Consider the following 17,393-nt stretch of genomic DNA (forward strand, 5'->3'; position numbering starts at 1 on the left):
TGTGTCAAGAACTAGCTGCCCTAGACTATATGAAGGGGAGTACAGAGTGTGTCAAGAACTAGCTGCCCTAGACTATATGAAGGGGAGTACAGTGTGTGTCAAGAACTAGCTGCCCTAGACTATATGAAGGGGAGTACAGAGTGTGTCAAGAACTAGCTGCCCTAGACTATATGAAGGGGAGTACAGAGTGTGTCAAGAACTAGCTGCCCTAGACTATATGAAGGGGAGTACAGAGTGTGTCAAGAACTAGCTGCCCTAGACTATATGGAGGGGAGTACAGTGTGTGTCAAGAACTAGCTGCCCTAGACTATATGAAGGGGAGTACAGTGTGTGTCAAGAACTAGCTGCCCTAGACTATATGAAGGGGAGTACAGTGTGTGTCAAGAACTAGCTGCCCTAGACTATATGAAGGGGAGTACAGTGTGTGTCAAGAACTAGCTGCCCTAGACTATATGAAGGGGAGTACAGAGTGTGTCAAGAACTAGCTGCCCTAGACTATATGAAGGGGAGTACAGAGTGTGTCAAGAACTAGCTGCCCTAGACTATATGAAGGGGAGTACAGAGTGTATCAAGAACTAGCCGCCCTAGACTATATGAAGGGAAGTACAGTGTGTGTCAAGAACTAGCTGCCCTAGACTATATGTAGGGGAGTACAGTGTGTGTCAAGAACTAGCTGCCCTAGACTATATGAAGGGGAGTACAGTGTGTGTCAAGAACTAGCTGCCCTAGACTATATGGAGTACAGAGTGTGTCAAGAACTAGCTGCCCTAGGCTATATGAAGGGGAGTACAGTGTGTGTCAAGAACTAGCTGCCCTAGACTATATGAAGGGGAGTACAGAGTGTGTCAAAAAACTACATACGTGGTGCTAAACATCCCCGAATCACACAGGAAGGTTAGTCATACAGGGCCATGTGATCAGTAGCCTACACTGACAAACTCTGGGTGCATTATAAGGATATCATCATGACCACAGGAGTGAATAAGGAGCAAATCATGAAAATACGATGTAAACTCTACGGAAAATACATTTCCGATTTAATTTCAGACTATAAATATCGCCACCGTGCAGGGGGTGTTTCATGCTGATATTTCTTAAGATATAGACTTCTTAAGAATTCTTCTTAAGCTAGATGGGAGATATAAGCTTAAGAATCTGGCTTAAGAATTCTTCTTAAGCCAGATTTTGTATAAGTCAAGTTGTATAAGAACTTGTTGACCAGGCCACACACTAGAAGGTGAAGGGACGACGACGTTTCGGTCCGTCCTGGACCATTCTCAAGTCGATTGTGTGAATTGATTCCCACAATCTCACACAATGGACTTGAGCATGGTCCAGGACTGACTAAAACGTCGTCGTCCCTTCACCTTCTAGTGTGTGGTCTGGTCAACATACTTTAGCCACGTTATTGTGACTCCTCGCCTGTATAATCATGTATATTATACAGACGAGTATTTATTATCTGTAGATCATGCTCATGTAGATCATGCTCATGCTCATGTACATCATGCTCATGTAGACGAAGGTTCATAACTGCAGCAGCTGAGGACTTAACGAGGTAGTTTAGATAACACCGAGAAACGATGAAACTTAACTTAGACGTGTAAGCCTATCACCGTGAGGAGGTCTTGAAACATTCAATGTAGTTCGTTGACAACCGACAATTTCTCGGGTTCGATTCTAACCCAAGACGGAGACGTTCGGGAACGTTGTCTTTCACTTAATGCTTGTGTTCACCTAGCAGTAAGCAGGTGCCTGAGATTAAGGCAGCTGTTGGTGGTTACAAACCAAGGAATGTCAGTCGTTGGTCCTATCAGATCACCTTCATCTGGTGATCAGAACATCACTGCAAGTTAAGCTAATCAGTGAAGAGTAGAGGTGCCATGGGCACAATCAGAGAACACTGTATAAACATCAGAGGTCCAGTGAAGAGCAGAGGTGCCATGGGCACAATCAGAGAACACTGTATAAACATCAGAGGTCCAGTGAAGAGCAGAGGTGCCATAGGCACAATCAGAGAACACTGTATAAACATCAGAGGTCCAGTGAAGAGCAGGGGTGCCATAGGCACAATCAGAGAACACTGTATAAACATCAGAGGTCCAGTGAAGAGCAGAGGTGCCATAGACACAATCAGAGAGCACTGTATAAACATCAGAGGTCCAGTGAAGAGCAGGGGTGCCATAGGCACAATCAGAGAACACTGTATAAACATCAGAGGTCCAGTGAAGAGCAGAGGTGCCATAGGCACAATCAGAGAACACTGTATAAACATCAGAGGTGCCATGGGTACAATCAGAGAACACTGTATAAACATCAGAGGTCCAGTGAAGACTAGAGGTGCCATGGGCACAATCAGAGAACACTGTATAAACATCAGAGGTCCAGTGAAGAGCAGAGGTGCCATAGGCACAACCAGAGAACACTGTATAAACACCAGAGGTCCAGTGAAGAGCAGAGGTGCCATGGGCACAATCAGAGAACACTGTATAAACATCAGAGGTCCAGTGAAGAGCAGAGGTGCCATAGGCACAATCAGAGAACACTGTATAAACATCAGAGATCCAGTGAAGAGCAGAGGTGCCATAGGCACAATCAGAGAACACTGTATAAACATCAGAGGTCCAGTGAAGAGCAGAGGTGCCATAGGCACAATCAGAGAACACTGTATAAACATCAGAGGTCCAGTGAAAAGCAGAGGTGCCATAGGCACAATCAGAGAACACTGTATAAACATCAGAGGTCCAGTGAAGAGCAGAGGTGCCATAGGCACAATCAGAGAACACTGTATAAACATCAGAGGTCCGCGGTTGTTCAACGTCCTCCCAGCAAGCATAAGAAATATTGCCGGATCCTTCAAGGAGTGCCGGACCAACCGGGCTGTGGTGGGTATGTGGGCCTGCGGGCCGCTCCAAGCAACAGCCTGGTGGACCAAACTCTCACAAGTCAAGCCTGGCCTCGGGCCGCTCCAAGCAACAGCCTGGTGGACCAAACTCTCACAAGTCAAGCCTGGCCTCGGGCCGCTCCAAGCAACAGCCTGGTGGACCAAACTCTCACAAGTCAAGCCTGGCCTGCGGGCCGCTCCAAGCAACAGCCTGGTGGACCAAACTCTCACAAGTCAAGCCTGGCCTCGGGCCGCTCCAAGCAACAGCCTGGTGGACCAAACTCTCACAAGTCAAGCCTGGCCTCGGGCCGCTCCAAGCAACAGCCTGGTGGACCAAACTCTCACAAGTCAATCCTGGCCTGCGGGCCGCTCCAAGCAACAGCCTGGTGGACCAAACTCTCACAAGTCAAGCCTGGCCTGCGGGCCGCTCCAAGCAACAGCCTGGTGGACCAAACTCTCACAAGTCAAGCCTGGCCTGCGGGCAGCTCCAAGCAACAGCCTGGTGGACCAAACTCTCACAAGTCAAGCCTGGCCTCGGGCCGCTCCAAGCAACAGCCTGGTGGACCAAACTCTCACAAGTCAAGCCTGGCCTCGGGCCGCTCCAAGCAACAGCCTGGTGGACCAAACTCTCACAAGTCAAGCCTGGCCTGCGGGCCGCTCCAAGCAACAGCCTGGTGGACCAAACTCTCACAAGTCAAGCCTGGCCTCGGGCCGGGCTTGGGGGAGTAGAACAACTCCCAGAACCCCATCAAGCAGATATCAAGAGTACTTGTATTGTTCCTATACACATGTTACCTACCACAGTGTTAATGGTGGGAGATGCACAATATATTCCTTAGTAAATCACTACACATGTTTCAGTATAGGAAGAGAGAGGACCAACTAATATGATGGAGTCCCACAGTTTCCTCTGAGGTTCCATCATATTAATTACCGATATGAGGAGACGAAAGGGTATTAAAAGTATCAACACAAGACAGGACACGAAACAATGGGTATAAATTGGATAAGTTTAGATTTAGGAAAGACTTGGGTAAATACTGGTTCGGTAACAGGGTTGTTGATTTGTAGAACCAATTACCGCGTAACGTGGTGGAGGTGGGGTCCCTCGATTGTTTCAAGCGCGGGTTGGACATGTATATGAGTGGGATTGGGTGGTTATAGATAGGAGCTGCCTCGTATGGGCCAATAGGCCTTGTGCAGTTACCTTTGTTCTTATGTTCTTAAGCGTGGGTTGGACAAGTATATGAGTGGGATTGGGTGGTTATAGATAGGAGCTGCCTCGTATGGGCCAATAGGCCTTGTGCAGTTACCTTTGTTCTTATGTTCTTAAGCGTGGGTTGGACAAGTATATGAGTGGGATTGGGTGGTTATAGATAGGAGTTGCCTCGTATGGGCCAATAGGCCTTCTGCAGTTGCCTTGTTCTTATGTTCTTATGAAAGCAGTGCCACATGGCACTTTAAGACACCGTAGGAAAGGAAGATAGCAAGAAAGAGTGGAAACGATATTCTCGCAAAACAAAACTATATAATAGAACTCAAATATAATGTTTCTATGTAGTCATACGCTTTCTCCTGGTTGAAGAGGACGGCCACTAGCGAATTACCAACAGAGAAAGTGTGTGTGTGTGTGTGTGTGTGTGTGTGTGTGTGTGTGTGTGTGTGTGTGTGTGTGTGTGTGTGTGTGTGTGTGTGTGTGTGTGTGCCAAATATAAACCAAGCCCAAATTATATCAGCGGTTACGGGTTATTCATGCCCGTGCCGCCTCTTGGGCTGGCTTAATCTTTATCAATCGATCAATCGATTGCAGTCTCCGTGGTGTAGTGGTAAGACACTCGCCTGACGTTCCGCGAGCGCTATGTCATGGGTTCGTATCCTGGCCGGGGAGGATTTACTGGGCGCAATTCCTTAACTGTAGCCTCTGTTTAACGCAACAGTAAAATGTGTACTTGGATGAAAAAACGATTCTTCGCGGCAGGGGATCGTATTCCAGGGACCATAGGATTAAGGACTTGCCCGAAACGCTACGCGTACTAGTGGCTCTACAAGAATGTAACAGCTCTTCTATATATCTTAAAAAAAAAAAAAAAAATCGATACCAGCAACGTCATTTAAACAAGTTAAATTGTGACGAAGATTAATTATTACTTAATTATTAAAAGAAGTATTAATTCTTCCTTTAAGATGTATTTATTGCTTATCTCAATAAACATACTTGAACTTGAACTTGAATCCTGTGCCAGCTAAGTCCACTACGAGCTCACCAGAGCCCGTGCTACTTGGAACTTGTTCCGAGTAGCTGAATCTATAACAACAACATCCTGTCCACATCCACCACCAAGATAGTGTTATTAAAACAAGACTAAAACAGAAGCGAAAAAGAAACAGGGAGAAAGGAGGAAACCCCACCTCCATTTAAAACTTTGACCCAAATATCACATTAAACAAGTTTATTACAAATAATCGAACTCAATTACGGGCTCGCCATAGCCCGTGCTACATGGACATTTCGTTCTGAGTAGCTAAAACTAAAACAACAACAACAACAATGTCCTTGATACTAAATACTAAGACTTGGGTAAATACTGGTTCAGTAACAGGGTTGTTTTGTGGAACCAATTACCGCGTAACGTGGTGGAGGTGGGGTCCCTCGATTGTTTCAAGCGCGGGTTGGACATGTATATGAGTGGGATTGGGTGGTTATAGATAGGAGCTGCCTCGTATGGGCCAATAGGCCTTCTGCAGTTATCTTTGTTCTTATGTTCTTATGTAAATCCATTTTGGGACTAAACTGTACCCAAATGGATCCATGACTTGGGTTGGTCAGTCGTGGGGCTTAGTTAATAAGCACCCGGACTGGCCAATCCAATACGAGGCAGCTCCTATCTATAACCACCCAATCCCACTCATATACATGTCCAACCCGCGCTTGAAACAATCGAGGGACCCCACCTCCACCACCTTACACGGTAATTGGTTCCACAAATCAACAACCTTGTTACCGAACCAGTATTTACCCAAGTCTTTCCTAAATCGCAATTTATCCAATTTATACATCAAAGGAATATCATCAGCGGCATATGTTAGATTGGCCAACGTAAGAACTACCTTTAGAAACTTGTGTAAGAAATCATTCAGAATCTTGTATACCACATACGTTAAACCAATCCTGGAGTATGCAGCCCCAGCATGGAGTCCATACCTTGTCAAGCATAAGACGAAGCTAGAGAAGGTTCACTAGACTAGTCCCGGAACTATGAGACATGAGTTGTGAGGAAACGCTGCGTGAATTGACCCTCACGTCGCTGAAAGGCAGAAGAGTTAGGTGAGACATGATTATCACATACAAAATTCTCAGGGGACTTGACAAGGTACATAAAGACGGGATTATTTAACACAGGTGGAAACTGAGTACCCAAATGTGATATAGTACCCAAATGTGAATAGGCCTTCTGCAGTTACCTTTGTTCTTATGTTCTTAAGCATGGGTTGGACATGTATATGAGCAACCCGTTCTTGCAAATTTAATAAGTCAATATTGACTTATTAAATATGTGCATAGGTGACATACTTAACATAATAGATACCCTTAAAAAGATTCATAGAAAACACCGACCTTACCTAACCTTGTTAGTATCTTAAGATAAGCATCTTATTGCTTCGTAATTACAATTATTACCTAACCTATAATAGGTATAGGTTAAGTAATAATTGTAATTACGAAGCAATAAGATGCTTATCTTAAGATACTAACAAGGTTAGGTAAGGTCGGTGTTTTCTATGAATCTTTTTAGGGGTATCTATTATGTTTAGTATATCACCTATGCACGTAGTTGATAAGTCAATATTGACTTTACGAATTTGCGAGAACGGGTTGATATGAGTGGGATTGGGTGGTTATAGATAGGAGCTGCCTCGTATTGGATTGGCCAGTCCGGGTGCTTATTAACTAAGCCCCACGACTGACCAACCCAAGTCATGGATCACAGAGACTTTAAAAAGATTTTTTTCAGTGCAAGTAGTTAACAAATGGAATGCATTATTACTTTTTATTTTTTTAGGTTATCTTGAGATGATTTCGGGGCTTAGCGTCCCGGCGGCCCGGTCCTCGACCAGGCCTCCTTTTTGTTACACACCCCTAGGAAGCAGCCCGTAGCAGCTGTCTAACTCCCAGGTACCTATTTACTGCTAGCTGAACAGGCGCATTAGAGTGAAAGAAACTCTGCCCATTTGTTTCCACCAAAACCGGGGATCGAACCCGGAACCTCAGGACCCGTGCTACTTGGAACTTTTTGTTCCAAGTAGCTGAATCTATAACAATAACTCTTTATATCTTGTATATCAATAAATAAACTGGAACAATGGATGATTTTGTTATACTAAACAGGGAGCCGGTCGGCCGAGCGGATAGCACGCTGTACTTGTGATCCTGTGGTCCTGGGTTCGATCCCAGGCGCCGGCGAGAAACAATGGGCAGAGTTTCTTTCACCCTATGCCCCTGTTACCTAGCAGTAAAATAGGTACCTGGGTGTTAGTCAGCTGTCACGGGCTGCTTCCTAGGGGTGGAGGCCTGGTCGAGGACCGGGCCGCGGGGACACTAAAAGCCCCGAAATCATCTCAAGATAACCTCAAGATAACATATATCTAATGTCTCCTAAATGAGTACAATTTCTAAGGTCCAGACCATGTTCTTTAATGTTGGAGATTCAACAACTGTACGGCTGTTTACACCCAGAATTATTGCACTTTAAGGTCTTTATTGCAGGCCTTTATTTATTTATTTATATACAAGAAGGTACATTGGGTTTGTGAGAATACATAGCATAGTATTTACAATCTTGTAAAGCCACTAGTACGCGCAGCGTTTCGGGCCAGGCCTTTCTGTCCGTAAGCATTGGGACTCTTGCTTGCAACACCATTGTACCGGTAAACATGTTTCTTTCCTGAGGGCCACTAGTATGTGGCCGAGGACAGGAAGCCGCTGGCTTGTCAAAGGTCCCCCCCTGCCTTTGCCGCGATGGGAGACCATAAACATATACAGGAAATGTAGATGTTTATCTCTCAGAATGTTCGGTAATATGTTTATTGTTTGTGATGTGTGTCTATGTATGTATTAACACGATGTACTGAACGGGGTGAGAATACCTTGAGCTACCTCATTCCTTTGTGTGTATTTTACCTCAATAAACTTATTTCAATTTCAATTTCAACAGTTTTGACGTTTACAGCATCGGCGGGTAGGCTGTTGTTGTTTTAGATTCAGCTACTGAAACAAAAGTTCCAAAGTAGCACGGGCTATGGTGAGCCCGTATTAGACTTACCAGGCACAGGAGCGGGGCTGTAACTGAGGCGGGTAGGCGATTCCATGGGTTTATAACCCTATGGGTGAAAAATACACCTGTTCTCAGAAAAAATCTAAAAAAAAACCTGCTCTCAGAAAAAATCTCTCAAAAAAACCTGCTCTCAGAAAAAATCTCTCAAAAAAAAACTGCTCTCAGAAAAAATCTCTCAAAAAAACCTGCTCTCAGAAAAAATCTCTCAAAAAAACCTGCTCTCAGAAAAAATCTCTCAAAAAAACCTGCTCTCAGAAAAAATCTCTCAAAAAAACCTGCTCTCAGAAAAAATCTTTCTCAAAAAAACCTGCTCTCAGAAAAAATCTCTCAAAAAAACCTGCTCTCAGAAAAAATCTCTCAAAAAACCTGCTCTCAGAAAAAATCTTTCTCAAAAAAACCTGCTCTCAGAAAAAAATCTCAAAAAAAAACCTGCTCTCAGAAAAAATCTTTCTCAAAAAAACCTGCTCTCAGAAAAAATCTTTCTCAAAAAAACCTGCTCTCAGAAAAAATCTTTCTCAAAAAAACCTGCTCTCAGAAAAAATCTCTCAAAAAACCTGCTCTCAGAAAAAATCTTTCTCAAAAAAACCTGCTCTCAGAAAAAATCTTTCTCAAAAAAACCTGCTCTCAGAAAAAATATCTCTCAAAAAAACCTGCTCTCAGAAAAAATATCTCTCAAAAAAACCTGCTCTCAGAAAAAAATCAAAAAAATCTCCTGTTCTCAGTTCTACATTATGGCTTATTGAGCTTGGAACCGTTGCCCCTTGTTCATGTCACATCTGACCTTTCGAAGAAATGTTCCTAATCAACATCCTCCAAATTGTTCAGTATTTTAAATGTTTCAATGAGATCCGTCCTGTCATGTCTGGTTTGCAGTGTTGTCAGCCCTGTGGCCCTCCACCGTTCATGGTATGAGAGATGACTTAGCTCTGGAATGATTTTTGTTGCCCGGTGTTGCACCTTCTCCAGACCAGCTGTCTTTCTGAAGATGAGGGGCCAGATTCACGAAAGCACTTACGCAAGCACTTACGAACCTGTACATCTTTTCACAATCTTTGGCGGCTTTGTTTCCAATTATTTAAACAGTTAATGAGCTCTGAAGCACCAGGAGGCTGTTTATAACAATAACAACAGTTGATTGACAAGTTTTCATGCTTGTAAACTGTTTAATAAATGTAACCAAAGCCGTCAAAGATCGAGAAAAGATGTACACGTTCGTAAGTATTTGCGTAAGTGCTTTCGTGAATCCTGGCCGAGGTCTCCATGCCTGGATGCAATAATCCAGGTGGGGCCGGCGCACCAGAGACTTATATATCCGAAACACTTTGCGCAATAGTGGTTTTAGGCATTGTATGTACTAGCTCTATAAATTCATCAATGTCTGTATCACCCCTTGTATGCATGTACTTTACCTAAATAAACATTTGAATTTTATATACCAGACATGAATGTAGCTTCTATTGACTTGATATTTTGTTCCCTCACCCACCAGTGACGGCACTGTTGTCTGAATATACCCCTGATTTGTAAATATTTTGTTTATTAAGTATTTAACATATTTCGCCTTGTTATGTGGGTCTGACGGCTGAGTACTCACCCAATTGTGCTTGCGGGGGTTGAGCTTTGGCTCTTTGGTCCCGCCTCTCAACTGTCAATCAACTGGAACCTGGAGTGGACAGCACTCGGTGTTTGTAGCCCCTAAAGGTAAGGGTTCGATCCCCGGTGGAGGCGGTAACACCTGGGAAGAGTTTCTATCACCCTGATACTCCTCTTCACCTAGCAGCAAATAGGTACCTAGTAGTTTAACAGTTGCTACGGGCTGCTTTTTGGGGATGTGTGCGTGTGAAAATTAGGCTTAAGGACCTGCCCGGAATCGCTATGCGTGCTAGTGGCTGTACAAGAATGTAAGAACTCTTGTATAAGAATGTAAGACCTCTTGTATAAGAATGTAAGAACTCTTGTATATATAAATAAATAAAAATAATTACGTTTTATAGTCGAGGATAGGAAGCCTATAGGCTTATCTAGCCCCCGCACTCCAGGCCAACAATAATGACCTTACCCAAGATACAGCGCACAACAATTGTTCTACATTCAGCTACTCGGAACAAAAAGTTCCAAGTAGCACGGGCTATGGTGAGCCCGAAGTGGACTTACCTGGCACAGGAGCGGGGCAAGTAGCACGGGCTATGGTGAGCCCGTAGTGGACTTACCTGGCACAGGAGCGGGGCAAGTAGCACGGGCTATGGTGAGCCCGTAGTGGACTTACCTGGCACAGGAGCGGGGCAAGTAGCCCGGGCTATGGTGAGCCCGTAGTGGACTTACCTGGCACAGGAGCGGGGCAAGTAGCACGGGCTATGGTGAGCCCGTAGTGGACTTACCTGGCACAGGAGCAGGGCAAGTAGCCCGGGCTATGGTGAGCCCGTAGTGGACTTACCTGGCACAGGAGCGGGGCAAGTAGCACGGGCTATGGTGAGCCCGTAGTGGACTTACCTAGCACAGGAGCGGGGCTGTGCAACAATTGCCTAACTCTCTGGTACCTATTTACTGCTAGGTGAATAGAGGCATCAGGTGAAAGGAAACGTGCCCAACTGTCTCGTTCCCACTCGGGAACCTGGATTGTGAGCCGAGGATGTATAGATCACTCTACTGCAGATCGCCTGCAGCATCCTTGGCACCCAGCATGTGTGCTCATTCCTTTATACAGATAACATAACTAAACCGCACACCAGAAGATAAGACGACGACGTTTCGGTCCGTCTTGCACCATTCTCAAGGCGGTTGTCTTGATAATGGCACGTTTCGGTCCAAGACGGACCGAAACGATGGCTGAAGATACGATGGCCAAACCAAGCGCCAAAAGATAAGGAGACGACGACGTTTCGGTCGAAACGTGCCATTATCAAGACAACCGCCTTGAGAATGGTCCAACACGGACCGAAACGTCGTCGTCTCCTTATCTTCTTATGGTGCGTGGTTTGGTATCTTCAGCCACGTTATTGTGACTCGTCGTCTGCACAGATAACATCATGTTAAGGACTCCACAAGAACTCTTGAACACCTTCCCTGGCTGGATAACATCTTCAGTGTTCTTGCTTCAAGCTACTCTCTCTGTTTTCAGCTTTACGTTTTCTGAAGCTTTGCAATGGGGCTTTTGAAACATGGTAGATCACTGCCCCGCCTTGAACTAATAGGCCTTCTGAAGTTTAATTTATTCTTAGGTTTTAATATTCTTCAAGTAATTAAAGAGCCAGAGGTTATTTATTCATAATTGATACACAATATATATATATATATATATATATATATATATATATATATATATATATATATATATATATATATATATATATATATATATATATATATATATATTTGTGGTTTGCCAGTCTCTGAAACCAGTCAATTTTCCAACTAATTGTTGGGACAAAATAGGATTTTGGTTAACACTTCACCAGTAACATATTAATTCAAACAAAAAGACTAAGTAAAGATAACTGAGAACTAAGCAGTGGTCTTAGTAAGATAACTGAGAACTAAGCAGTGGTCTTAGTATTCACATTATTGCGACATGAAAACCAAGGATGAGAAATGTCAACAATAATAAACGCAGAACGGCCGAATGTGTAATGGGCGATTAATGCGTTACCACGCTACTAACGCAGAAACTGCTATCACACACAATCACACAGTGAGTTGCAGCTTCTCACACACGTTAACAGTTTGTGTTTAAATTAGAAACATCACCTGCGATTGTAAATAATATCATTAAGGTCTCGGCAGACGACTGGTCGGCTAAAGCCCGCGCTATTTTCTGATGCTTGCGCACGCCCACTTTGTTTTCTTTTTTAATAAACTCTGGTATCCGCGGCACCCCTTAGTATACACCTAAATATAACAAGAAACTATCAAGACTTGGCCTTGGAAAGCATTCAGTATTATTAAAGGAGATACATGGGCTGAAAATTAGAAAATAATGCTATTTAAAGCCCTTAAAAGCTCTTATTTCCGATACGCTTATGTTTCGTTTTCAATATTGTGGCTGGTTTGTTTGGATTTAGGAGTCTATATTTGTATCCGACATTTGCGCCAAGGATACATTTGTAAACTGAGGACTTTGACATAGTAATTTTTACTTTATACATTATAATGTTGCTATGAATAACGAAGAGATAATTATATGTCATTGTTACAGTCTAAATAAGGACAAATATAAGGGATAGATAAATAAGTGTCGAGTGTAAGCTGAGAACTCGGGAGATAAATGAGCGACTCTGGCTGGTCTTTGACCTGAACTATAAAGTGCAAGAAGGGTTGGCAAATTTGATGAATGCCATGCAATAATAAGTTGTCTAGTCATAAAAACACCACCAAGTCATTGCCATGACTTCAATGGAGTACGATGTCGACTCCATGGGCGGCCTCATGCCGGTGAGTAGATATTAAAGACTGTTGAATACAGGGTGAGTAGCAGCAGGTCTTGGTCTAAGCGAGAGTATGGCGCCTCCATCTTGTAGCCTGATGGTCGGGAGGCGACTCATGGACTACACTACACTTAATATAAAAATTATCAAAGCCTGGTCAGGAGTCTTGTGGTTCAAGTATATCATTAAGGTAGTGTAATAGAGCAAGAATTACATGGTTGGAAAAATGTCAAGTAACCCTAAACAGCATAAATTTCTCAGTTGGTCCGATTAACCTCGCAGCAAATCATAAAGTAATGTTATCATAAGTTCTTTGCATCTTAATTTACTAGTATATTCATATATTACAGAATAATAATAATATAATAATAACAATAATTTTATTCACATGAAGGTACAATGGGTTGGTGAGATTAAATGAGATTGGCATTTTTACATTCTTACAAAACCACTAACACACACACAGCGTTTTGGGCCTAATATTTTTATTTGGGTCTAATGGCGAACATTGATTATTATATATTATAGTATCGTTCGTATTCAAAATTATTAGTTAGCCATTTATTTAGTTTTATACTGAGTATTCTCTTCTAGTTAGTGTTCAGTGAAAACTGATAAATATTAACATTTGTAGTTAATATAAACTTATAAACATTTTAGAGTTATGAAATTTTTTTATATTCTGGTATTTATATAACTTGGCTATCATACTAGATGAATTCAGAAAGTCAACCTAAGAAATATTTAGTTTTTTGTTTACAAATCTGTGATGACATGATAATCAAGGTTTATGTGTTTTACTTTTTTAAGAAATTTCTATTACCGTGTACTGATAAAATAAACTCATTATTTGCTGTGCTAATTTCCAATTCACATACAATTTGTACTCACAGAATATAGAAAGGCATAAATGTTAAATTTTGTGTGATAGGACATGTACACGGCTTATAAATATGCCGAAGAACTGCTTTGAGCTTTGCAGCAAATATTGTTAGAATAGCATACCCAATCTGCAAATCATTTTTAAAATCAGATATATAAATATTTGTAATGGGTTATCATTGTTTGTACCAAAAGTTAGGTTAGAGATTTCTAATCCTGTAATTTAGAGCAAAGGTTTTCATGACCAGCTGTTTTCTAAAACACACTAATGCATTTTTTTTCCAGAACTGCCTTTCTACCTTTTAAGATTTCTTCATGTTTTATTTTTTATTATCAAATAGTATGCCTTTGTTTTGTAATGTAAAAAAGTGGTAACTGCTTCACTTATATAATGGTACAGTAACTATTTAAATTTAGTTTGAGTACTGTACTTAAATTTATCAAATATAACTTTGCTCCTTGTAAGGAGAGATGGAAACTTCTGATATAAATCAGTAGATGGTATGAATTGTCCATCTTATCTTGAATTAGACCAAATTTAAAATCTTCTGATTTCTTGAAATGCTCATTTACAATCCAAAATTGTGTTAGGTGATTGAGTATCTTCAGGATTTCATCCTAAACCTCCCATCCCCTATTAAAGTGGAAATTGCAGGTAACAAAGATAGTGATACATTTAAATTGGGTAGCTGTTAAAAATGTTTTAAACTGAATTGTATATGAAAAAGTAGTAGACAAGTTTTCATATGCCTCTCATAACATAAATTGACCAATATGGAGTCCCTAATTTTGGTGAGAATTGGTGGAGTGTTCTATAATAAAAAATATATATTAACCTAATTTCTACATTCTGGTACCTATTTCAGTTGAAAATGTGAATTGGAAAATAAGTAGGCAGGTTATTCAAGTAGGCCTAGCCTAGCTTATGATTCCCAGAAAATGCCTTGATTTATCTAATCTATTCATAAGAAATTAAGAATACAGTTTGACAAATCCAGGGATCCCATCACAATGGTTGTACTCTTCAAGTCACTTGTGTTGTCCCATCTTGAGTACTGCTCAGTACTCACTTCCCCCTTCAGAGCAGGAGAGATTGCTGAAATAGAGGGAGTACAGAGAACATATACAGAATACATAGACACAATAAAGAACCTAAATTATTGGGATCGTCTCAGAGCTCTTCAAATGTACTCACTAGAAAGGAGACGAGAGAGATATTAAATAAGATACACGTGAAAAATTACTGGAGGGCAAGGTTTCAAATCTACACAGTAAAATAACAACATTCTGGAATGAACGATATGGAAGAAAATGCAGAATAGAACCAGTGAAGAGCAGGGGTGCCATAGGCACAATAAGAGAACACTATAAACATCAGAGGTCTGCGGTTGTTCAACATCCTCCCAGCGAGTATAAGAAATGTTGCCCGAACAACTGTGGACATCTTCAAGAGAAAACTAGATACCTGTAGTTTTGTTCAAGAATTGTAGGACCAACCGGGCTGTGGTGGATATGTGGGCCTGCGGGCCACTCCATGCAACAGCCTGTTGGACCAAGCACTCACAAGTTAAGCCTGGCCTCGGGCCGGGCTTGAAGAGTAAAAGAGCTCCCAGAACCCCATCAAGTTGGTATCAAGCAGGTGTCAAATTAAGAATATAAATTCCATAGTTGCTTTTAATTCAGTACACAACATTCTATAGAATGTAAATAAAGATGCAATGAAGAAGAATATTAGGACAAGAAAAATATGTGTAGTGATGTGGTATAGACATAAAGAAAGCGTGTGAGATGATATAGACAAAAAAAGAGTAATCGAGCAGTTAAAAGATGCATAGACTTCAGTTAAGATTGAAGATGAAGAAGAATTTAAATTTTATTATGATCCCCCTATATATTTTAACGAATTCCCAAAATACTGCAGCCCATCCTCCTAAAATGATAGCACATATACAGTAGTAACTATTTGGTCGATAGTACCAATACAGTATGTAGTAATGGACCACCAAATTTATAAGAGTATTGTAGTAGCAAAAGTTGAATTTTCCTTCATTCTTTGCTAAGCATCTTCCTCCTCTTCTTGATGGTACGCTGCACGAAGGGTTTATCTCTCCCAATGACGGCACGAGTATTAATGTTGCGAAATATGTCACTCTGGTGCATCGGTGTTGGGAATGACAAGGCTTGAAGATTTATCTTTGTTCTCTTTTGCTGTTGATACAGGAGTGGTGACTAGAAAGTAGGCGTGTGTGTTAGAGGGAGACTTGATGCCTCTGTAGGGCACGAGCTGGATGTTATGTTTATGGCATCAGCTGATCGTTTGTGTTTTTGCAGTGAGGCATAGCATCCCTGATGTTCATGAAGCATTTCTCCTTATTCCTGTGTAACACTACCAACATTTATTCATATGTGTCATTGGGCTATATTATAACTGCATTATTTTTTAGGATTTGTGTACTTATTCTTCATGGAAACTAAGAACATACAACTGTAGATCAATTTATAAAATGTTAATGTTTAATTCATCTGATAACAAAAAGTGATTTACATTAAAGAAATTTATTATCATGAAGCATTAAGTTATATATTTAATTAAACTACATTATTTAAATTAAATTATTTAAGTTAAATTAAAGTACTATGTTAAATTTAATTATTTGTACTGTATTTAATTTCCAGCAAATCCTGGCTTTGACTGCACCTCCTGGAAGCCGAGAACCAACCAAACAGCAAAATGCGGGTTCAACAGGCTCCATTAAAGAAGGCCTAGCTGCCCATCCATATTTTCGTCGTCCAGGTCGAGGCCACAACCACGATTCATGTGATGCGTGTGGAGAGGGCGGGGATTTAATATGTTGCGATGTCTGCCCAGCTTCCTTCCACCTCATGTGCCAGTGAGTCTTCTTGAATACCATGTAATACAGTACTGTACTTGTGAAGGATTTATACAACTCGTACACTCGTCCAGCCTAGCCTATTGAATTATACAATGTTTGCAGTACCTGATCAGTCAGGCTGTTGCTATTTGCAGCCAGCAGTATAACATATAGACATCAAAAAGTGGCATATCAGCTAGCCTCTTAAAACTTTAGAGTTTAATCCTCTTGAAGGTATCAAATAGTAGTAGTAGTAGTAGTAGCAACTACATATTTCTCATAGGAAATGTAGATGTTTATCTCTCAGAATGTTCGGTAATATGTTTATTGTTTGTGATGTGTTTATATGTATGTATTAACACGATGTACTGAACGGGGTGAGAATAGCTTGAGCTACCTCATCCCTTTGTGTGTATTTTACTTCAATAAACTTATTTCAATTTCAATTTCAATTTCATATTTCTCATTCTAGCTGAAAAAAAAGAATAAAAAGTATAGGAACTGAAATGCTAATCCCAAAGTTCTCGGGTAATTCTAATCACTTCCTCTACTTTTGATTCAATTTGTTGTTTGATTTCCTTCATATTTCTTGCTCTAGTATATTTGTAGTATTTTTGCATGGTAATTAGGAAAAGATCTCTCCTTGAAATATTTTCCGTGTGAACTATTAGATTTTTATATATATTTACAGTAGTATTATTTCTTTCCAAAGTGATATAGTTAATAGTAAAGTATTTATGTGAATTCCTTTATGTCTATTTTATCTATGGTTATTCTTGCAGTTCAAGGCCACATGTACTGTGACATTATGTACATTTATATATATTTATATATATTTATATATATTATATATATTTATATATATGTATATTTATATGTTGTATTAATTGCCAGAACCATACGACTAGGCTTAATAGGCAAGTTGCATTCTGCCTAATGGCTCGGGAGTTTTGGGTAATTCTCATATGTTTCTGCAAAATGTGTCATTAGATTGTAATGA

At 41.0% G+C, this 17,393-nt stretch overlaps 1 protein-coding gene across 1 annotated transcript in view; it reads left to right on the forward strand.

Moving 5' to 3' along the window:
* The first annotated feature begins 12,274 nt into the window (after positions 1-12,274).
* LOC123746707 (PHD finger protein 12) overlaps positions 12,275-17,393 on the forward strand; it is a 31,828-nt gene continuing 26,709 nt past the window's right edge. Inside the window, exons 1-2 of the mRNA XM_045728423.2 lie at positions 12,275-12,645; positions 16,197-16,411. Of these exons, the coding sequence (XP_045584379.1) occupies positions 12,598-12,645; positions 16,197-16,411 (263 nt within the window). The 5' untranslated portion in view covers positions 12,275-12,597. The remainder of the gene's footprint in view (positions 12,646-16,196; positions 16,412-17,393) is intronic.

The sequence above is a fragment of the Procambarus clarkii genome, chromosome 85 (assembly GCF_040958095.1).
Source record: "Procambarus clarkii isolate CNS0578487 chromosome 85, FALCON_Pclarkii_2.0, whole genome shotgun sequence".
Lineage (NCBI taxonomy): Eukaryota > Metazoa > Arthropoda > Malacostraca > Decapoda > Cambaridae > Procambarus > Procambarus clarkii.